Here is a 23795-nt window from a genome sequence, read left to right as displayed (position 1 = left end):
AAGGTTTTCTGCTTACCAGTAGAGGGCAGGTTTCTCGTGCAGCAAGGTTCTGTGTTGGAAGAAGCATCTTAAACCTCTGGTCCTTGGATTGTTAAGTGGTTAATACTATGTATTTTCACAAAATTTTCCCTTCCTGTAACACTAAAGACACAGCTGAACATATTTATTTAGGTTGTTGCACTTTCTACTGACTTAATTTCTGTTTTAGGAGCTGTGTTTAAACAGAATACGTTGTATATTGCTGTTGATTTGGGCATTTAAATACTTTCATGAAAACAAAGAACATTTTCCAAAGCATATTATTTTACCTTTCCACTTCTGGGAAAGTTTGGGATTGGCTCAAAACAAAAAAACAAAGCCATCCTTCCCCCCTGCCCTGTTATTTTGTTCTCGTATCATGGTTCCCTGGGGAGCAGAGTCCATGATATGGATACTCAGTGTACATCCTACGCGCCTACTAGTGCTGTAGCTGGAAGTGCTTTGTTTTGAGAATAGTTATAGGGGAGGGGGTCTCTGCAAACCTATGTTGTAGGATCTTTGGGTATTAAAACCTGCTGTGGATGTGCTGAAGCATTGTGGAACTTAACAGTGAATAACTGGATATGTAAAAAATTTATCTTCCTGCAGTCAAATGAATGAGTGTCATCATTAAGTTTGATGAACTTTTTGTTATCTTTGTGGCATTTCGTCCATATAAAACTCGATTGCTTGTGCAAAAATAACTGGAATGTAAAGGGATGGAAAATTTGTTATGATATAGTGTGTGTGTCACTTCTGACCTTGAATTTGAGAAACAGATAATTTTCTTTTAAAAGCATATATGTCTTCCAGTTTTACTTTCACCTTTGCACCAAGCATAATTCTAGTAAACAGGATTTGTCTGTTTTGTAATTCTAATTTGGGAAGGTAGTTAATCATCTAACTTGATGAGAGTAGCTACTCAGTTGCTCAGAGAAGAGTCAGACCCTCTTGTTTCAAGGCCTCTTTTTGGGCACTGTGTTTTGGAGTGGGAATAGCTGACACTTTCATGGAACTTGATAATGTTTGCTCATGAGATTTGTGATGAGGTTTGTTGCTTTTAACCAGTAGTTGAAATTAGTAACAGTTTACCCTCTTTGTTCTATGCAATTTTGTGTTCCGTTTCTGTGACATTTTGAAGACTTACTTTTCCTGCCTGCAAATCATATTGTGTAATGCCATTTTGGTTTATGATTTTACAGTTTTTTGAAAGTAATGGATTCATGTTCAGATACCATAGCAGCATCTTTGGAAAATTTGACTTGGAACAGAGGGGACTTGTGGGGCAGGATGAGGAAAGACATGAAACAATTGTAATGACTTGCACAGAAATTAGGAAGCAGATCTTGTAATACAGCTCATCTAAGTCTATAGAAATGGAAAAAAATTGCAGTTAAAACTTAAGCTATTCAGCTTAACTCTTTCCACATTCAAACACATATTTACTTTTACCATGCACTCCCTCTTCCTTTTTGCACTTTGGTATAACTAATGCTACTCATCGTAAAAGTCTTGTGCTATAGTAGAGACAGGATGCCTTTGCCAAGAGCTGTACACAGGACAAGTGGTAAATGCTTCATCTTCATGTCTTATAATTACAGTCATGGAATGTGGCTAGTATAGTCTGATATTTAACTCATCAGGTTAAGCACAGTTTTAATGGGTACAGCATCCTCTCAATTTTGAGCTCATGTTTATGTTCATGTTGACATGTAATTTGGTCTCGAACATTTGAACTCTGGTTTTAAATAGAGTATTTCTTGTGGCTAAATGCTCCTTTTATAGATGTGAAAGGCTGTCTAGCATACATGGCTTCATTTATCTTCCAGGGATTCTTGAATATGAGATACAGGCTGTGATCTGAAAAGCTTTTTGAGTTTTTCTGTTACTCTTTCTTAAAATATTAATTTTCCTTTCTTGCTGTAAAAATAAAGAATTAGTAATAAATATTGAAGTTCTCACTGTGTTCTACTTTTTTTTCTCCTTTTAGTTCAAAAAGCACCGTTCTTCAAATGCATACACAAACAATTTTGCAAAGTCTGTGGTAAACCTTGTAGATGCTGTAAGTATCTATGTTTCTTCTGAAAATGGTATCACTGACTTTGTTAGTTTAGCACTGTATTAAAAAAGTTAACATTAGCAGATACCAGGATAAAAAAAAAACCAGCAGCCATAAAAATTACATTTTAAAACTCATTTCCAGTTCCTCTGGAGAAGAATAGCCTGGGGTGGATGTGTAAGAAACCACCAAATTATCCTTGGCATTTTTCTCAAAGCTTGCAACTGCCAGAGTTTGCCCTTGGCAGGGAGGGATTTCAAACTTGAAGGAGCTTTCAGTATCATTCACTGCTTAAAAATGACATTTAATTGAGTTTAGATTTGTGAAACAAATCTAACTACATGTGGTTGAAGCTGCAAGTATGGTTCACAAAGCATGCACATATCTACTCGGAGAAGAAGAGAGTGTGAATAAAAATTCTTCTTTATAAATCTGTATAGCTGAAAAACGAACAAAATCCCATTGTAGTACATGATAAATGGGTGGCACTGACACAGGTACCATACTTGTATCTGTGACTAAATTTAGAACAATTTCACATAGAGCGTATAAACTAAAAGTAAGATTTGTGGTAAAATTTGATTTTTCTTTTTCTTCTTTGATGTATGTGTAATGACCACACACATTTCAGAGCTGTGTTTGTAGTGAAAACAGTATAGATTTTCAAACAGTATAGATTTTCTAGTAGTGATGCATACAAAGGCTAGCAAAATTCTGACTCTAAGTCTCCTTTCCACGTGACTTTATTGATACCAATAGAACTGCGTGATATGATTCAGTGCAAAACATTGTCAACAGTTTGTTTAGTTCGGAGGAAGCAATACAGTATTTGTTCTTAGTATCTTACATATAAGTATTATGTATACTGTATGTATATTGAAAACTTAGGTGAATATATCTATAATACATGAAATACTGGAAGTGTTCCTGAATGTTTTTGTGTAATGGTCTGAAAATGCCAGTAGTCTGAAGAAAAGTTACTAGAGCAGATAAAAATATAAATAATTGAAATAATATTTCTGCAATTTATATTGGACATTCCCAAAGGAAGGGTGGCATCTTCATTCTTTTCTCAACTGATCATTATTTCTTTGTATTCCTTCTGCATTTTAACAAAAGTTATTTAATCTGTCTTTCCTTTCTCTGACTATTCCTTCTGTCTTTCCATTTTTATTTGCTCTGTGTGTGTATACAGAAACACTCAGCTTCTCTCCAGTGTAGAATTCAGTCCCCCGATAGAGATCTTGCAAAATGACATCTTAATGGCCTTTTCTTTAAACAAAGCATGAAAAGGAGCAGGAATTTCTGCCTTGTTATTCCCTTGTGTTCATAGGGAGTGGGCTGTATTTCTTGCTGATATATTACTGGGAAAAGGATATTGGCTTTCAGAGGCTTCCACGTTCTCTGCCCCCTCTTCCATTCTTTCCTTCCTGTTTGCTTCAGGAAATACGGTTTTCCTCCCAGCAAACACAAGTAAAGTCTTTATTGATCCACCCATATGTAATTTCTGGGGTTTAGTTTTATTGATTTTTCTCATGTTGTTAACCGTTTTGTGTGTATGTCCTCAGCCTGTCTCCCTCAAATTGAAGCATATTAATATTCTTTTTTCCTTCAAAGTTCTTGGACAAAATTGAGCTCAGCTGGTTGCTCTCTCTTGCTCCTATATTTATTGCCTTTTTTTCTAAGCTGAATATTATACACTGACTTTTTTATAAGGATAATGCTGCCTTGGTACAAAAGACTGGCATGCTAGTCAGTGCTAGTTTATTCAGTATATCTGTCATAACTGCAGGAGGATATTTGCAATTCATCTAGTATATTGTAGGTATAATTTGGCAAAAAGATAATAAAAGCAAATATTTAATATGGTGCCTCTTGGAGGTGATGAAATAACTTGCCTTTTCTGTATTTTATGCATTAGGCAGCCAATGTATTAATTATCTGGTGCTTTTAGATCATAACTAAGTATGATCACTAACTGTTCTTCGTGTCCCATGTAAGACTTTTGATGGGCAGACTGTTGATTGCGGATAAGGAATGCTTCTTTTATAGATCTGCAAGTTCTGAATAACTTTAATTAATAAAATTTGGCATTTTATGACCTGAACCTAAAGAGAGCAGCAGTTTTATTTCAGAATGAAGTATCATGCCAAAGTTAAAATGGATATTATAAAGCTGTTTTGTAATTATTAGGGCCTGATCGTTGTTTCCTTGTCTATTGCTACAGTGACATTAAAATTAATAGAAAAATTAATATTCTTATTTAATTCTCACATTACTTGAGTAGCATTAAGTGATCATACTATAAATTAAAATCAAGCATTATGTGAATTAAATTTTGGATATACTGGAGAACTGAGAAATTATTTAATCTTGACTTAGGAATTGGCTTTGGCTACTCTTTGTCTTTGAGATCTTTCTTTTCTTTTTCTTTAAGATCACCCAGTATACCTTTACATTTCTTCTTTGCTGATTTTTTGTACAGGTTTTCTGCAAAACTCAGTGGTGAAATTATTTGACATGAGAATTTCAAAGAAAAGGGAGTAGCTCAAAAAAAAAAGCAGCAAGGGTTTTTTTTTTGTCCTCTAAAACATAAAATTTAAGTTGATCAGAATATTAATTTTTAGGAAATCCAAGGCGTTACCAGCTAACGGTTTCCTATGTTTCCCTCCTGCTTTATCCCTCTTGTCCTTCCGTTTTACTCTTACTGGCTAACTGTGCATGTTTGACCCAGTGTTCTACTCCTGTGCCTGTCCTGTCTCTGCCCTCAGATATACAAGGAACAGCTGAACACCAGGGTGGTTCTTGTTGCTGTGGAAACTTGGACAGACAGAGATCGTATTAATATTCACCCTAATCCTCTGCAGATGCTTCATGATTTCTCCAAATATCGACAGCACTACATCAAACAGCATGCTGATGCTGTGCACCTGCTCTCGTATGTACCATCATACAATGGTTTAGACTATTACACTATTGTATACTTTTCTGTCTACTGCTTTTGTCTACGTGTCTCTTCTTGCTTAGTTTTTTGCTTGGTAGTCACTACATCAATCAACATCTGCCTTCCTTAGGAAGCTTAATCTATTTTTTAACAGGTTAGTCTATTTTTAATAGGTGTAGTATATACCATGGTCATGTTGATATATATCTATACTGAAATTTTAATGTCTTTGCAACCTGGAGACAGTGTCACATATTTGAAGTGTCTTCTCATGAGCCCTTAAGGACACCTAGTTTTGCTAATCAGGTGTGTAATGTACTGTTTTCCCAGTAAAGACCAGGAGGGGGCAGAGCTGACAGAATTATGTGCTGCCACAAGAGCATTCCAGTTACTGTATTTATTCACATATGCAGCTGCAGTGATGATTTGTTAATGGAAGGTCTTCTTTAGAGCTGTAATGAATTGTTTTCTGAGACAAAATGCATTGTGAGGGGAGATTCCGCTTGCATCATTAGGCACATCAACCTTGGGCAACAGTATTTTTTTACTTCATGGCATTGTAAGCAAAGAGGAGGAAGAGTGTGTTCGCTTGTGCAGCATAAAGGTCTTAAGCCTTCTGCCAGCAGCATGACATACACGAGGATGGAGTGACAAATGTCTTCCCTGTGATTCTTCTATCATTTGTCTTCTGCAGAGGAAGATAAAAATAGGGGATGAAGAATTTCCTCCAGCCTCTGTTATAGCTGTACTGCCTTAATACAGGCATTGCAATAAAATGCTAATTGTGTTTTTCATAACATATGCAAAGTGCTGATGATGTGCACTCTTAATTACTTTTATGCATGTATTGTGTCCTTTGCTGAAGAGTTTGCCAGCGGGCAAACAGGGTCTTCTCGGTGCATGGTGAGAGGTACTGAATACAAACTGAAATACAGGAAATTCCATTTAAGCATTGGGGAAATAACTTTCAATGTGAAGGTGGTCAGATGCTGGAGCAGGTTGCCCAAATAGGCTGTGAAGTGTCCATGCTTGGAGATATTAAAAAACAAACGGAACATGGCCCTGAGCAGCCTGCTCCAGCTGAGCCCCCTTGGAGCAAGGGGGTTGAACTAGACTATTTCCAGAAGTGCCTGCTAACCTCAGCCCTTGCTGCAGTTCTGTCTATTGTAAAGCCTCTAGCTTTAAGCATTTAGTATAGTCAAGCTGCAGTTTGAAAGTTCTGATGGCTGTCAGAATGTTCTGAAAAAATAAATATATACCTGTCTGGAGTATCCTGTCATTTAAAAAAACAAAAGGGACATTGATTTTGCTATTGTAAAAGGATTTAATTTTCAAAGATTAGGGTCATTTGCTATGGGTGCCCAAGGCTGCATAGATTTATTATTATGCATATGAAGTTAAAATAAGTGTCATTCATAATAATTTATAGATATTTTATAGGATAATTTATATCTTCCAGATTAGATTAATTAAATTAAATTATTTGGGCCTTATTAACAATAATTGAAAGGAGGCAGGGTTAAAGAGCAGTATTGAATTACTTTCCCTTTAGGTAGACTTCTCAGTCTTTTCATTTGGAGTTGAAACTAGAACTTGTATTGGTTTGAATTAAGAGCATAATTAAAAAAATTCTCAACACTGATACATTTCAGTACAGAATTCCTTCCTGACAGATTATAAATTGGAATATATTGTTATCTTTTTAAAGGAAATGTTATCATTGTATTTTCTTAGAAATCTGGTACTCTAGCTTTCTCTGCTTGGTTTGTTTGTGGGTTGGGACTGATTCTGACTCTACAAGATACAACCTTTGACAAAAATACTATTTTTATCTAATCAACTCTTTTGATGTTGGTGTTCTGTTTATAAACTTGCAGTTGCTTTTGATGCTAGATGAAGATTAATGTGCATGCAATGTATCATAGTATGTGTGAAAGTGTGATCTTTCAGTAAGTTCTTGGTGCCCAATGCCAATGTGTTATATTTTCTTTATTTTTGTTTGTCTGCAAGGAATGTGACGTTTCATTATAAAAGGAGCAGCTTAAGTTACTTTGGAGGGGTTTGCTCTGTGACCAGAGGAGTAGGAGTGAATGAGGTAATTTTTTTTCATGACTAAAGTGAAATAAAATAGAAACTGTACATTATAACTTCAGAGTTTGTATGTTTCAGTATTCAGGGCTTTAAAGATAACTTACATATTAAAAAATCAGGATTCTCACAGCCAACCTTCTTCTATCATCATTAAACTATTGCTCACTGTGCTTTTCTTTTTAAAAAGCATTCCTCCTGTCTGCATTATTCTCTTCATAAGATCTTAAATTGGCATTTAGTATATTTGACAGAAATTTAGACCCCAAAATCTCGGACAGGAGTATTTGAAATACAGCACTGAACGTCCTTTTGGGTCTTCTCACTATAAGAGGCTTGATCTTCTAAGGTGCGGATGACATGTAATTCTTACTGATTTTTTTTTTAACATTAAAACTAGAAAAATTTGGTCCCTGTGTATTGATTTTTTTTTTTTATTATTATTATTATTTTTTTCCTCAGTGCAGTGTTAAATCAATAATGAAAATCTCCTGTTTTAACATGGGTTAATCATACTATACAAAACTATTTCACATATGTATCAGATTCCTTTCTGTAGGTTAACCAGTGGACAGGGATTCCCTTAGGTTGAGAGGAAAATTTTTTCTGTTATGTACTTGTGTTTATTTTCCTTACATGCACACAGAATTGTGATTGGCTGTACAGAATTACTGAAGTAGTAGGTATGTGGTAAGCCAGAATGAGCGGGTGTAGTGTTCATTACAATAACTTATGGTTTGTTTTTTGTTTTGTTTTTTTTTTTAATTGCGCTCCCCTTGAAATGCAGTATGGCCTCCCTTTGGCCATGGCGCAGGAACTAGCACAAAGTCTTGCTCAGAACCTTGGAATACAATGGGACCCAGCTGCCAGGAAACAGAGTACGTGCATGGACATGGAGTCTTCTTTTGTCCTCCTTAGCTAAATATATAAACTCTTCTTTTGTAATATTTGAAAAAATACCAAACTTGCTGTAACTGTAGAACGAGAACTGCTGCTTTTGGAAATATATGCATAAAAATTTGAGTTTAACCAAACTAAGAACCACCAGTTTAGCACTCATTTTGCAATGACCTCAGTGATGTCCTGTGTCAGGAGGTGAGATTCATAACCAACATTCAAAGGTATAATTGTAAAAACACCATTAATTTAACTCAGAACTCCTTATCTACCATAATGAAATCTGTAATTCCTATAGAACTATCATTGACTTCTTAAAATACAAAAATACCTGATTTATAACTGAAGAAACAGTAAGACGCTATAACCTAGTCCAGGGTGACATTTGCTCAATTTGTTACCTTGCTGCTTCGCAGCCAGAAGATTAGATTGACGTGGCCTTAACACATGTAGAGTGTAGGTGCAAAAGCTGCTGGAAAAGCCCTTTTTGGGGCTAAAGAAAATTGTTGGGTTTTTCCACTCACATCTTGTAAGCAATTTTGCTACTGTTTCGTCTTTAAAAATGTGAATGATAATGCTGACTTTATTTTGTAATCACTTCAGAAATCTGTGAATTAGGAAACTGTGGAAAAGTAGGGAATGTTGTTTTGTAAAGCGTCGCTTTTGAATTGTGTAAACTTGCAAAGTGCTAAAATACCTTCTATATGATTGTCTGTTGATTACAGTTAAAACAGAGTTCACATAGTTTGGAAATCAGTATCTTTTTTAACTGTAAGATAGAGGTTTTTAAAATGATAGCTTAGTTTCCTTATTTGGATACTCTTTATAGAGAAAGATTAATGAAAGACCCGGACAGAGCAGACATACCCATATAAATAATCTGTGAATATTTTCTGTGGAGAAACACTATGGAAACCTTTCCTCTTGAAAATATTACTTCTTTTGTAGATAATTTTTATGGGCAGTTTGTAACTGTTTTACCAGCCATAAGATGTTGATCTCTTGGTTTTATTTTATGAATTTGGTCACTGTTGACTTACATGCTATAGCTGTAAGTAAACTGTAAATCCATTTTCACTCAACTACTTTTTCTAATGAATGATTGGCTGATACACATATTGCTATTAAAAATTCTGTACTGAAGGGGAAAAACGTGGCCTGTCCAGTAACAGATCTCCTTCAGGGTGTTCTGTACACATTTTAGGGAGGAGGAAATGCGAACATTTTTAATCATCAGTATCATGGGTACTGCACATACCCTTGTGCTGCCTGTTTTGAGAGCATGTAGGGAAGAACGTTGCCAGCTATTTTTGGCTTTTTATACTGCCTGAAACTTTGTATTGAGTCTAAGAACATGCATATATAGTAATTTGAAAGTACTGCATTTATGTTAAGTATGTTAGTGTCTCTTCAAGTGGGCTGGCTTCCATTTTAGGGCTAGAATCTGTACAGCCAGGCAACCATCTAACCTTTGTATAGTTAGTCAAGGTCTCTTTTTATAGTGAGTACTTTATTTTAAGCATATTTATAACTGCTTTCCTTTTCTGTTGTATTTTGGTCTTGCCTGAGAAGAGTGTGACTGCACTGAATCCTGGGGTGGTTGCATCATGGAGGAAACGGGGTATGTCATAACTATCAGTAATTGAGGGCTCTGGAATGAGTTAATAGTTTACATTATATCATAAATATTTGCGTATTGGGTTTTGTCCATGTGTTTTAGTACTAATAAATGCAAAACTAGAAGCAGTTGGAACAACCCAAACATACAGATCAATGATTTCAACTTTCAGCAACTCATTCCCTTTGCTATTCACTTTTTAAGAAGTTACTCATAAATCTTATATTTTGAAGTGCAATGCAGTGTATTCACTAATGTTTTGCTACACTTAGAATGATTGAAAAGTAAAGAATGTATATTTTTTATTAAATAAGTCCAGTTATACTTTTTACGTGCCGCTGAAAAAGTGTTATAATACAGTTTTGATAAGTGATATTTCTATTTTCCTCCTAAATTTTAATTATTTTTTCCCCCAGTTCCTTCAAAATTCTAATTTTGAGTGAACAGATCTCTCTGCTTCTGTTCCAGTGAATAAAAGTAGAAACCTGAAGCTTTCAGCAAGTGCTCTCAAGTCCTTAGCTAAATGGTCAGTGAAGTCTGAGGGGGAGGCACATCTATATGGGAGGGAACCAGGTTTCATTGCCCTCTACCCTTACACACTGCCAGAGATTCTTTTATCTATACTGTAAGCAATTGATTAGAAAAGCATAGCTTCTGAAACATAGGTTTTTGAGTTTTATAAATCACTTCCTGTTAGAATTCTTGCTCACTGTGGAAGCTTGATTGCAAAGATCATGGAGAAAATTAGTTATAAATAAGACAGAATGAGCTTAGTTTCTTCATACAGTATTTGGAAATTTGTTCTTCAGTAGAATTGCTGTGTGGCTTTCCTGTAGACTTGTAATTGTCAGGCACCGTATGAATGCAACAGAAAATTATTTGGTAAGGTTGCTTCTGGAATCCAAAGTAAGGCTTTGATCAGAATAGATACTAGCTTCCTTCCTATGGTGAATTCATTGAAGTACCAGTCTCAGATGGAAATATCAGTAGAAGAGGCTGTGGAACAAACTTCTGTAGATAAGGTAACAGTAAAAAAAAAAAAAAAAAAAAAATGCCAGGAGCAGATGATAGTCACCCAGAAGCTGAAAAAGGACTGACTAATGGAATGAGTGCATAATTAGCTGCAGTGTAAAACCTTTTTCACTTAAGTCCATCAGTGCCAGAAGACATTTTTTACATATATAGTATAATTCAATGGGGAAATGTCAGCTTAGTAGCAGTGAGCTGCTAGGAAAGGAATGGAGAACCTCCTTATGGCATGGTTACCTTTAATATTGTGAATAGTTCTCATTCCCAGATCTCAAAACATGGCTAATAAAAATATCAGACAGTTTGTGTGTGAGAATGACTAATAAAGTGTGTTTTCATCAGGCTGGGAAATGAGGAAATATGAGAGAAGTCTGTAACATCATGAACAACATAGCAAATTATTACTGTTTCTTCCACTGTAAGAACTAGGGGGACATGAAATGAGACCAGCAAATAGGTGACAGGACAAACAGGATGAAGTTGTTCTTCTACCAGTCTGTAATTAAGCTGTGAAAGTTCTTGCTGTAGCATCTTGTAGATGCTAAAAGATTTTGGGCAAATTTATGGGAGAAAATACAATGAGGGTTATTAAATAGGACAAAATAAGGCTTCCTGAGAAAGTAGTTGAGCTGAAAATTGTTCGAAGCTGGAACAATATTCTGCAAGTAGTAGTACAGTGCTCTGTTCTCTACTCTTCTGTGGGCATATCCTCAGGGCCAAAATCAGAGATGGGATTTGGGTAAAGTGGATTTTTAGTCTTATCCTATACAGCTGTTCTTATGGCTATAATTACTTCTACTTTCAAAATTAACCTGATTAACAGGATCAGATGAATTGAACAGTTTTAAAACCCTGTCATGAAATCAGGGATCTGGAATGTAATCCATCTTTTAAACTGAAGCTGCAGGGAAAACAAACTTAAGAGAACACCACATTATGCATGCAATCGAGAGGATGCATAGCAGCTATTATGGTAATGTGGGTTTTCACCTTATTAAGAAGATTAGAAGACTACAGTTTAATATACTGCAGATCCATATAATAGAAATATAAAAATGGAAAATGTTTAAAAACTTCTTATTTTGTTCTGATTTTACTGTTTGAGAATAAGATTGAGCTGACATACTGTTGCACACAGTGGTTGTAAGAAACTGGGATTTACAGTATTAAAAAAATGTTTTGACCCCTCCACCCCCTTCCAGTAACTGTTGGTGTTTCGAGGCATTTACCCAGCTAATTTTTTGCCATTTTAGGGTGTACCATTCCAGGAAATTCTCCAAATGCAGCATTGCAGAATACAAAGAATTTTTACTTCGTGGGGGAGGTGCCTGTCTTTTCAACAAACCAACAAAGGTAATAAATATGTTGGTAGTCAGCACCTCTGCTAAACATTGTAATGAAAGTGTAGTAATTTCACGAACACCCATCTGTTCTCAAATTTATTCAAATGTCTATGTGAGTATTTTCTTGAGATTGCTTGCATTAGCTGACTGTTCATTTCCATAACATTTAAAAATAATCTTAAGAAGAATGCAACTTGTTTTCCATCAATTCTTCATGCTCAAATAATGACAAATATTGCAGTTCATTTTTCACAGCTATATACATCCCCACTCAGCATAACTGCACTACTTAAGCTGGAAGTAGTGCACAATAAATCCAGAAGTGAGGCTGTAGTGTGTGCTCCACATACACTTAATTCTTGGACTTTTTGCCTGAGGTTGTTAAAAAGATTGCCAATTACCACACTAGGAATTAGAAATCAATAGCTTACTTCATATAGACAGTAGCAGCTTGTGGTTTTTCTCAAAGTTAACTTCATTTCATTTCCGATGTACTTCCAGCAAACGCTGTAATTTATAGCTGTTTCCTTGTACCATCCATTGCTTTTTTCGCCTAAAAACTTACCAAGGTCATAATTTTTTCCAAGGCAATGTTAGCTTGACATCCTTCTAAAGCTGAGAAGTATAAAAATATTCCATGCAGCTCTTTTTGCAAAGTAAGATGAATCCAAAGTATTAATATTCTATTTAATTATGGTGTCAAACTTGCTGTCCTTGTAGAATTTAATACCATGTGAGACTATTAGGCCATTCTGTTTAGTGTGCTGTACCCTTTGATAGACCACCACCTTGCACAATTAACTAAAAAAATTTTGCTTGTTAGAGTGTTTTTTAATCTTTTCCCAGGGTAGCAATCTTAGAATAAGAATGTAAGAATTCTTACAGAAAAGAGGAAGTAGGGAGAAAGAAAAACACAGCTTCATTTTTTGATGATGGCTGTCTAGCAAGGTGATGTGAACAAATTGTCAAATTGACTTTATCCAGAAAAAAATCTGGCTTACTTCCGTGAAAATGCTGCCAGGAGAACGGTTGAATTATCTTTGTATGTTATCTGTGTCAGTGTTTCACAGCTTTGAAGTTAAACTCCTTTGGGGTGGGGTGGGGGGTGGAATCATACAATGTTCTGAATCCTATTATTTGCAGGTTGGGAGGTAAGGTAGAAAATGGTGTGTTTAATCTTTAGGTAAATAAAATATAGTTGTGTTAAGCAGTCACCATGATGTCATTTTTAATTGTAACCTTTTAGTTATTCTCTGACATGTATATGAACATTTGGTGGTTCCTGATTAATGCTGTAGGAAATTTGTGTGTGCTGTATTTTCTTGCATTACTCTGGTTGACCCCTTTTTGTTTTCTTATGGCCTACAGGTCAGATAACTAGGTCTGATGGAGAACTTAACTGCAGTTTCAGAATAACAGATCTTGCTATTTCCACTGAAGCATAGTAGTTAAGTGACTTATAGAGGGGAAAAAAAAGAAATTTCACTTTTCTGAATTGTGTCGACATTGCTAGTGAAGAAGAGTGCATATGGGTATTGCTTCAGTGTAGTTTTGCTTCTGGCACCCAAAATTGTAGGTGGTATTGATTACCTATGTAGTTTATGCAACGAAAGTAAGATGTTATCTTTCTTTTTGATTAGGCGTTATGATTCTTGCCTCCCTCCCCCCATCAAAGTACCAAGGAAGAATTCCATCCAAGTTTATAAATAATTTGTATTGTATTATATGCTATATTTCATAACTTGATAATCCTCAACAGCTGTACTGCCGCTAAGCCCATGCTGAAAGAACATGTTTACTTGCATCTTTCACCCTTATCTAGCTGTAGATTTATCTGTTCTCATTTTAACTTGTTAACTTTTAAATTCTCATTTCAACCATGTTCTAGTGATGATTGTGTTTTTGTTGCTAATATCCTGGTTAAATTGGAGATTCCTGATACCTTTATAGGATTTTAAAGCAGAATTATTATATGGAAAACAGACAAGGTTTTTGCAAAATTATTTGTGTGACAAGACTGAAAAATATCCTGAATCACCTTTAATCAAAATTATGATGTGTGAAACCAGTACAGAATTTTTTATCATCCTGAACTATAGAATTTATCTGTATTGTATATATCTGGTCCTACAATTAACTGTTTTGCACTATCTGTATGTGGTTGTGTTATTCTAACTTATTAATAAGGCACATAGAACTTCCTTTTGGCAGTGTTTCTTAATGTTTATTATTTTCATGCACAAAACATGTTACACTGGAATAGACAGTAGCTAATTGCATGAGCAAGTATGGGTACCTGAGTAGATCCCAGAGATCATATTGCTGACTGGTTTCTTGAAGGAACTGTCAGAGAAATGGGAGTCCATAGAATAGGAATAATGTTTAAATGTTATCCCCTTGAGTATTATTTTATTGTCTCTCTGTTTATCATAATTTTGAGATCAGTATTCTCCTAAAGAGGGCTAGTAGTCAAGTGATTTAGCTGTGCATCTTTCATGTCTGAACAATCCTGACTAGCAGAACTTGAAAAACATGCTGCCTTCCCCACTGCAGTAGCATGGCATATATATTCTCTGTGAGACTGTATTCCTGTAGCATTGTGGAAGTGGGCTGTGTGGGACAGAAAAGTCATTTGATACTAGTTTTATTCTTACTTTGGGGGGGGGCTTTTTTGCTTTCAGCTCTTTGAAACCACTGAGTGTGGAAATGGATATGTAGAAGCAGGAGAAGAATGTGATTGCGGTTTCCGAATGGCAAGTAGAGTTACATATTACCCCACAAGTCTTTCTTACAAAATATATTAAGATAAATTATGTGACTGGTGAGGGAGGGGGAAAGGTTATGGAAGTGAATTTGTTTTGCCTATTGTTAGGGAACAACTTCATTCAAGGACTGTGTTTAAACATTTTTTTCAAGTGAGAATGAGTGCAAAGACAGAGATTGTCCTCAGAACAGTTCCTGTTACACTAATGGCAAGATGTAGCTGTTTTCCAGCAATTTTTGAATTGCACTGTAGAAGTGCTTACCCCTTTACTTTTCCTGGATAGCGTGCCTGGAGTGGTAGGCTCCTTATCTATTCTTTGGAGATAGGTGCCTGCGTTTGGACAGAATAAGTAAACTGTTGTTTTCTTCTCTGGAAATATTCCAATAATGTTTTTGCAAAAATCTGCGCTGTAGGTTTGAGTCCCAGTTCTAGTATTTAATTATAATTGCACCCATAATTAGTTTTCTTAATCTTTTTTCTGCATTGAATGCAGTTTGACTAAGCAGCATGCATTTGGCACAGGCTATTTCACGCTTATGAAGAGGCTTTAGAAGGTGTGAATCCCCTTGTTGCTAGCACATATATGCCACTTTTTTCCCTTTACTTTAGTATTTGAGCACTGCAAAGGATTCTTCCAGCTGATAATTTCAAGTCATCAGTGCTGAACTGAATCTTTTGTCTGCTGGTGCATAATAGTTTGTTGGAAAGATTGTGAAGAAAAAAACTTATTTAAAATGGAAAACTAAAAATTTTGCTTAATGTTTTCTTCAGGAATGCTATGCAGACTGTTGTAAGAAGTGCTCTCTTTCTAATGGAGCTCATTGTAGTGATGGACCCTGCTGTAATACGTCATGTCTTGTGAGTGTTGCTGCAGTATATCTATTGTTCTTTTCAGTTGTCCATGGAAGTCATGTGCAGCCTGTTATAGTTCAAAGAGTGTTTTATATAGAATGAAAAGGAACATCTTATGTAGACATAATCTTAGTCCTGAACTATATTCTTCATTTTCTAGTTTTTCCCACGGGGCTATGATTGTCGATATGCAGTGAATGAATGTGATATTGCAGAGTTCTGCACTGGAGATTCTGGCCAGGTATGTATTCAGAAGCTTTCTCTTCCTACACTGTTGATGTTTGTTTGCATTCATTTTTATATCAAATTAAGAGGAAAATCTGGGTTAACAAACTGCACACTCATATACCCAAAATAACTGGGGGGGGGGGTTAATCCTAACAAAATATTTTAAACATAAGAATAAACTATCATAAACTCAAAAAAAAATTAATCTAAGTGGACTTAAAATATGACTTCTGTAGGGTTATTTGTTTTTTAAAACTTGTGGGGTTTTGTGTATCTGTATAGTATTTGTGTCAGACATCCTCCTTTACTCTTTGACTGGTCTATAGTGTAAGTACTAAGACTATACTGCAAATGTGAATGGATTAAAAGGTAATAACAGTAAGATTTTATGACATGAAATAGTTTATAAATGTAGAAAATTACAACTAATCACGTATACAATCATAAAATCATTTAGGTTGGAAAAGACCCTTAAGATCACGGAGTCTAACCATTAACCTAGCACTGCCAAGTCCACCACTAAACCATGTCCCTAAGCACCACATCTATATGTCTTTTCAATACCTCCAGGGATGGTGACTCCACCACTTCCCGGGGCAGCCTGTTCCAGTACTTGATAACCCTTTCGGTGAAGAAATTTTTCCTAATATCCAATCTAAACCTCCCCTGGTGCAACTTGAGGCCATTTCGTCTTGTCCTATCACTTGTTACTTGGGAAAAGAGACCAACACCCACGTTACTACAACCTCCTTTCAGGTAGTTGTAGAGAGTGCTAAGGTCTCCCCTGAGCCTCCTTTTCTCCAGGCTAAACAACCCCAGTTCCCTCAGCCGCTCCTCGTAAGACTTGTATAAAGTGTTACATTTTTTTAAGAGTGTGCACATGTATGATAATTTTAAAAGTAGTGGATTTTATGCATTTCTCTTGAAAACATTTGGCTAATACTTAAAAGTATAGGAATAAAGAGCAACCAAAAGGTTGTTTTAACTTGAGTTCTTTTAAATAGTCAACATTCTGTACATATTCTATTTTCACAGCAACTTTGATGCTTTAGGTGATATACGCTCCTTTTCAATACTGAGTATTTAGCTTCAAGGTTATATAAGAACTTCATAACTCTGCTGCAGTCATCTACTACATCAAGTTCTTAGCTTTGAAGAAATAAGGTTCAGGATAGATCACATGTCTCTGGGCATTGGCTGTAATTATAGATGCCAATAAATTAACAGTAACCTCTTTTTATATTACCATCTGAGACATCCACACTTACAGATACATACCTGTTGCTGAGTTTTTATTGTAAATCTTTTATTCTGTAGATGGAGCATTCTTAATGGGAGGGAGAAAGGCTTTCTTAAGCTAGAAAGGCTGCCCTCAAAGTATTGGCTAATACAGTACATTGCAGCAGCAGACCCTTTCCAAATCTTCACAGGTCTCTTTTTGATGACGAAAAGCTTTGAGAATGGTCTGCTCCTAGCTTTAGTAATCTGAGGCTTCTGGACCTAATGACTTGTTCATACTAAAAAAGTTTCCAATGCCAAGAGAACATGACAATTAACATCATAAAAAAACCACAGCTCTGTAAGCAGTAGACTGGTAGGCTACAACTAGGTGCTCACTTACCTTCTTAGTGGAACTGAAATGAATGCAGGGGCAGTGTTGCAAACATGGCCCCAGTATTAGCTACCAAATATCCTGCTACTGACCATGTTTGTTTTGCTTTTCATTTTGCCTCACCACCTTAATTTCTACTTGGAATATGCAGAAAGTTAGAATCAAACCTTGTATTTCATGGCTCAAGTTACTAATTTTTTTCATGTGTATTTGTAGTTATAAAGATTCCTGCACTAATTATGTTATCTACCCCCTTTATATGTTGTGCAATTGTCTTTTAAAACCAGGAAAATGCCATATGTGATGCTTTGATGTATTATAGTACACATGATAAAAAAAAAAGAAAGAAACAAAACAAATCTTAATTTTTTTCAGTGTCCACCAAATCTTCATAAACAAGATGGGTATGCCTGTGATTCTAATCAGGTATGCAATGTTTTAAAATCCCTGTACATCAGCAAATAGAAATCAACCAATTACAAGTTTTCTTTCTTTAATCCTGTCTTCCATATTTCTTCATAAATTTTGTCTTTTGGACATCTCTGTTGCTTGTGCTTTACGCACTCTATGAATAGTAAAAATTTCTACTTTGAATAAAATCTGCTTGGTATCTTTACATTTTACATGTAGATCTTTTATTACACTCCATGTTAATAAGTTCTTTACAACTATGTAAATGAGAAGTATAAAGCAGCTGCTGAAATGTCGGTATGTATTAAGCATCAACTGACTTTGAGAATGTAGGCCAAAATGTGTACTCCATCTACCCAAATTCATGAAAACTATTATATATCCCAGTATGTGTGTGAAGAATCAAAATGAGACATTTGTTGGAGGAGGGGAAGGAAATGAAATAGTGTTCAGTTCTCATTGCTAACATGTTGTGTTTTGTTTAGGGTCGTTGCTATAATGGTGAATGCAAGACAAGAGATAATCAGTGCAAATATATCTGGGGATCTAGTAGGTTGACTTTACCTACCTTAAATGTCTTTGTTTTGTATTTTTAGTATTTTTATTTTTTCTTCTTGCCACTGTAAGTTAAAGTTTTCTGCTCAGTAGACTGCAGTGAGAAACTGTGGCTTGATTGCCAAGTGAAATTCTGAGTGTGGAAGCGTTGACAGTGAGATTGTTCTGACGTGATGTGGTAGGTAGGACAGCAAATGCTGGACTCTGGTGGAATTAGGTGGGAAGACATAGAAAATATTGGCAACTTAGAGTTACTGTTAGCAGTGGGGAAAAAATGGGTTTGAGGATTTTTTGGGTATAGTTCAAAACAAATGTTCTGGGTTTTTTTAATGACAGTTGTTAATTCCATTATCCCAGCAGTGGTTCACGCTAAAGCTGCTCCACCTTGCTTCTCTTTGCTATACCATCCTACAAGTCAGGAAAATTAGTACATTGGTGTGAATTTAAATATACATAGTATGAATTTAAGCCCAGAGGTGTTAAGTAAAATAGAATTGCAGTTGCAATGGAGTTTGTTTGCACCTGAGAGGGGATAAACACTCTGTGTAATGATTTTGAGACAGTTCAGCAGAGCAGAACTATCATGTTGTCCTGTACTCTAGCACTTAATGTTTTCTTGTGCATTTTGTCTAATTATAACTGCCACTGCTGACACTGCCTATTTGAGGCAGAAGAATCAGTCCATTCTAGGCAAGATGGGAGGGATATAGTTTTTTGTTTGTTTGTTGTTTGTCTTGTACAATACAAAAGATGCTATATAAGTGTAAAATTGGATGGCGACATTTTCTTTGTCTTCTGATGCCTTTTGGAGCTTTATGTTGCCACTTCACATTTATTGATAATATTAAAGGTAATAGATGTTTTTGTTAACTAATTTCTTTGTATCTTACATACTTATATTTGAAAATATTTGGTTTGTCTTCTGTACAAGTGATTTTATTGAAACTACTGTCTTATTTACTTTTAATATTTTATCTTCCTCTGTATAGTTGTTGTGCTTTTTTAAATTGATTTTTAGAAAAAACAAATGGGCTTGTTAGTAAATAATTGTCATGCTGTTAGTTCAGATATCTACTCCTACAAAGCAGTAGAAGTTACACTCTGACTGTTCAACCCTGTTCTCGGTGAAGTCCTGAAAAATAAAATAAAATAAACATTGAGTTGATGTCAGAACATATGCTTATGGTATATGCCATGTATAAAATCTTTGATCTTCTGAAATACAGATCAGGAGTAACTGTAGTGCAAACAACTAGATTAAATCTGTGTGCAGCTGTTATGAAGTGAACAAAATTGGACCACAGATAAATTCAAATGCAGAAGACAATACAGACACTGTGGAGATCGCTTTTTTAAAAGTTCAGAGCAAATTTTGAACATTGAGATTATTTTAGAAAAGCCATCTGTAGGTATTGCAGTTCAGTCTGCTAGGTCCCCACTGTAGTCACTGGAAAATACCATCTGCGTACATACACATGTGTTTAGGTTTCTGTTTTGTATTAAAAAAATACAGAGAACTGCTGCAATAAAATATACAGGTTTTCAAAGCTCTTATGTTGCTAGTGGAAAGTATATTCCTTTTTCCTTTCTTCATCACAGAGTCTTCAGGATCTGACAAATTTTGTTATGAAAAGCTTAACACAGAAGGCACAAAAAAAGGAAACTGTGGAAAGGATGGAGACCGATGGATTCAGTGTAGCAAACAGTAAGTTCAGCTTGGTAGAGATTATTTGTATTTTAAATAGATTAATACTAATTTAATATTGTCTACTTTTTCATGAATGTTTGAGCAGTTTGTTTTGCATTATTTTGAATCTTCTTTCCCTCACAAGGTTTGCATCTTGAAAAAGTTCCACAGCTCATTCTGACAAATTCACGGGTGACTCAGCAATACACTTGTAAAGAATTCCAGATTTTCAGAAGAATGTACTGTGACTTTAATTCTTAAGAGGGACTAGGGGATGGGGGAGCAAAAAGTCACAAGTTCCTAATAGACAAACACCTCAGACTTGGTAGGGATAAACTAGGCTGCAAATGTTTTCGCTTGCTATGGAATTAATACCAGATTATGTTATTTCAAGTTTATTCCAACCTTTATTTTGACCAGAGGACCATTAGATATTTGGACACTATAGAGAAAATGGCTGATTCATTTGCATGTGATCATTACTAGATGAATATTTGATTAAATTTAGTTTTCAGGTTAATAATCATTAGTGGATAGACTTAAATTTCTCCTAATTTACCTACTGTTTTGTAATTTTTAATTAACCATGTAAAAATTTCGGTCTTGGAATGGTGTTTTCCTTCAACTGTCTGACGTTTGTCATCAAGTGGCTTTTTTTATTACATGATTCACTTTTCAGATAGGTTCATAAGCAAAGAAGTTGTTTAATGAATTTTTTTGTATTTAGATGAGAACAGTGTTGTTCTGATATGTATATTAAACTCATCTGTATAAAAGCTTTTCTGGGTCAGTAGAGATATGCAGAAGAATGGTCTAGCTTAAGGGCCATTTAAATTTTTTGCAGTTTTAACAAATAGAATTTCCAGCATTCATCCAATTGCTTCTATGACTTCAGACAATTAGGGTAAGTGATGGAAGTTTTAAGCTGATATCCTTCTACTGAAGATTGCTCATATAAAATAACATCAAATAAAGCAGACTCTTTACCAAAATTCAGGCACACACACTGCATGCTAATGATTGTTATTATGGTTCTGTTGTCCTGCAAGGGAAATAAAATAAAATTAAAAATTCAAACTTCATATTAACATACAGCATCCAAGCTGCTAGAGAGAGGGAAATATAATTTAGCCTGATATGACGAAGCTTTGTACAATTTGGCACCTCATAATTGTACTGTATTATATTTAGAGCACAGATAAATTTTTTTTGTTGATGTGAACATTCACTGGTGCATTAGAATGAACGATTACTTGTTTCTGCCTCTTGTCATTTATATTAAATAATATTTTATTTCCAGACTTGTGCTCTGAAAGTCTATCATGCGGCTTATGGTAATACATTACTTAATGTGATCAGCAGCATCATTGCTGGTCTTTCTTTTTTGTACGTTTACTTCATATTATTCCAGTAACTTTTTGATTTATGTTTTCATTTTACAGTGATGTTTTCTGTGGCTTTTTGCTCTGTACTAATCTTACTAAAGTTCCACGAGTTGGTCAAGTTCAAGGAGAAATTATCCCAAATTCTTTTTATCATCAAGGACGAATAGTGGACTGCAGGTAAGAGATAATGCGGTGTTCCAACATGATTTTGCTTTGTCAAACCTAACTGAATTAAGATAAACATAAATGTAAAATTGTATGATTTTTAGGTAATTAATATCTTGCAGCAAAATCATTATTCTGAGTGGTATTTCTTTTGATTAAAAAAAATTAAAAGGCTAATAATATTCCACATTTTAAAGAGGGCGAAATGTGGGTTATGCTCCTGATTACTCTATCTGGTCTCTCCAGTAGCAGAACTTCACAGTCAGAGTTTAATGCTCAGCATTATATTTTTCTGGGGGCAGGGGACACATCTGTAATTGTCGAAGATCCATATATTAAACATAATGTTTTTGCATATTATATCCTCAGAGAAATAGCTGTAGGGAAGTGAAGGCTGAGAGGGAGGAAACTGAAGAGTTGTGGCAGGATAAGATGTTAAGTTACGGTTCAGTTAAAGGGCAGGTAAATGGGTTTTAGTCTACTGTGCACAATACTGGATTTGTATTCTAAGGACATTGGCAGCTTTGCTGTCATGCTAAGAATACTCTCTTACATAGGTGAGTGAATAATGATTCTTAACTCTTCTATTATTCTACTAGTATTTTTATTTAAATGTCATCACATGGGAAGTTAGTTTTTTAACATTTTTCTAGCAATAGTATTTCACAATATTTGGGGAAAAAAAAAAAACAGGAAAGAAAAAAAAGAAAAAAGCTTGGCCCATCAAAGACTGTTAAAAAAAACCCCAAAGCCGAAGGGGGTTACTGTTTGAGTATTTAAGTCATTATCTAGACTTATTTTTAATCTGACAACCGGAACACCTTGTCAATGATGTGGACAGACAGAAAAACTTTATAATTTTGTTCAATCTGTCTGTATGCTTGAATGAGAGAAAGGTATGAGGCTTTTAGTATCTACACTAACTTGTTTAATATTTTCAAAAGACTCCAGTCACAATACTAATAGTATCTTAAAACTTTTTTCTCCTAGTGGTGCTCATGTTCTTTTAGATGACGATACCGATTTAGGTTATGTGGAGGATGGAGCTCCATGTGGACCTCACATGATGTGTCTGGACAAAAAGTGCCTGCCAATTCAGTCCTTGAACATAAGCAGCTGTCCCATTGGTTCTAATGGAAAAGTCTGTTCTGGTCATGGGGTAAGTCTGTACTGGGAGTTAGCTAAGCTTCTCCAGCTCTCTCTGCTATATCTGATCTTGTACCCTGTGGAGTTACCTACCTGAAAGTGTTCCCAAGACCTGTTGATCTGAAAACACAAATGTTAGATTCAGAGGAAGGCTGCCCTTCCGTGAAGCATAGCTAAAACTTTAGAAAGCAAAGTTGTCACATTAGTTCTGCTATTATATCCAAAGTGCTGTTTTTGTTACTAGCAAGAAAGAACTTTGACATCAGTTATTGTAAAGACTTCTATAATGTACTACCCATATTTCAAGCTACTTGCCATCTTCAGTTAAGCTTTTTCCTGCATACTAACACCTTTATAAAGTTGGCCGTGTGTTCATGGATTTATACCTCATGACTTAGATAATTAAAATTCTAAACTGTTGGACCTCAACAGAGAAGATACATTCTTGAACAGCTGCAAACTGTATCATTTTACATTCAGGAACATTATATTCTGTTATTCTACCCATAAGTTCATTTGTCTAAGACAGTAGGTATGCTTTGATGAACAGATTCACTGTTCCATGTCTTAACTGATACTGATACAACATTGATAAAACCTTTCCACTGTGGGATTCAGTGGACAGATACTTGCCTAAGGGGCTAGACTTTAGACGAAGTTTTTGTTTTTCTTCTTGTTATGTGTAACTGAAGATGAATTTGAGTGCTTCAAAGAGGATTAGGTTCAAAATCAAGAAGAAGAGTTTTAATATTGGAAAGTAAAGGATCTAGGAGTTCTAGAAATTGTCTTGGTACTTTTGGAGAGTGGCATGAGTGGTGAGGGAACTATGTTACCTTTTTTGTTTTGCTTTGGATGATTCCAATTCATAATTTATTTAAAAGAATACTGCAGTTGATCAAACCTGCCATAAGATGTATTTATCTTCAGCTTCCTAGATAAGATTCTTCAGTGAATATTTTAAGAAGCAGAGTGAGATAAAAGTTAAATGAAAAAA

The 23795-nt window shown here is 35.3% G+C and overlaps 1 protein-coding gene across 10 annotated transcripts in view; it reads left to right on the top strand.

Annotated features, from left to right (window-relative positions):
- ADAM23 (ADAM metallopeptidase domain 23) overlaps window positions 1-23795 on the top strand; it is an 82781-nt gene that overhangs the window by 38502 nt on the left and 20484 nt on the right. For 9 of the 10 annotated variants that reach the window (XM_052791666.1, XM_052791670.1, XM_052791664.1 and 6 more), the window contains exons 10-23: window positions 2009-2080; window positions 4849-5015; window positions 7032-7116; window positions 7897-7987; window positions 9579-9627; window positions 11907-12006; window positions 14678-14749; window positions 15532-15618; window positions 15773-15853; window positions 17828-17878; window positions 18349-18412; window positions 20018-20123; window positions 21548-21667; window positions 22646-22814. In XM_052791666.1, the coding sequence (XP_052647626.1) occupies window positions 2009-2080; window positions 4849-5015; window positions 7032-7116; window positions 7897-7987; window positions 9579-9627; window positions 11907-12006; window positions 14678-14749; window positions 15532-15618; window positions 15773-15853; window positions 17828-17878; window positions 18349-18412; window positions 20018-20123; window positions 21548-21667; window positions 22646-22814 (1314 nt within the window). The remainder of the gene's footprint in view (window positions 1-2008; window positions 2081-4848; window positions 5016-7031; window positions 7117-7896; window positions 7988-9578; window positions 9628-11906; window positions 12007-14677; window positions 14750-15531; window positions 15619-15772; window positions 15854-17827; window positions 17879-18348; window positions 18413-20017; window positions 20124-21547; window positions 21668-22645; window positions 22815-23795) is intronic. The other variant, XM_052791665.1, reaches the window with a different exon arrangement.

The sequence above is a fragment of the Harpia harpyja genome, chromosome 7, assembly GCF_026419915.1.
Source record: "Harpia harpyja isolate bHarHar1 chromosome 7, bHarHar1 primary haplotype, whole genome shotgun sequence".
In the NCBI taxonomy this organism is placed as follows: domain Eukaryota; kingdom Metazoa; phylum Chordata; class Aves; order Accipitriformes; family Accipitridae; genus Harpia; species Harpia harpyja.
Note: the sequence above shows the minus strand (reverse complement) of the source record. Positions and strands in the feature narration are given on the sequence as shown.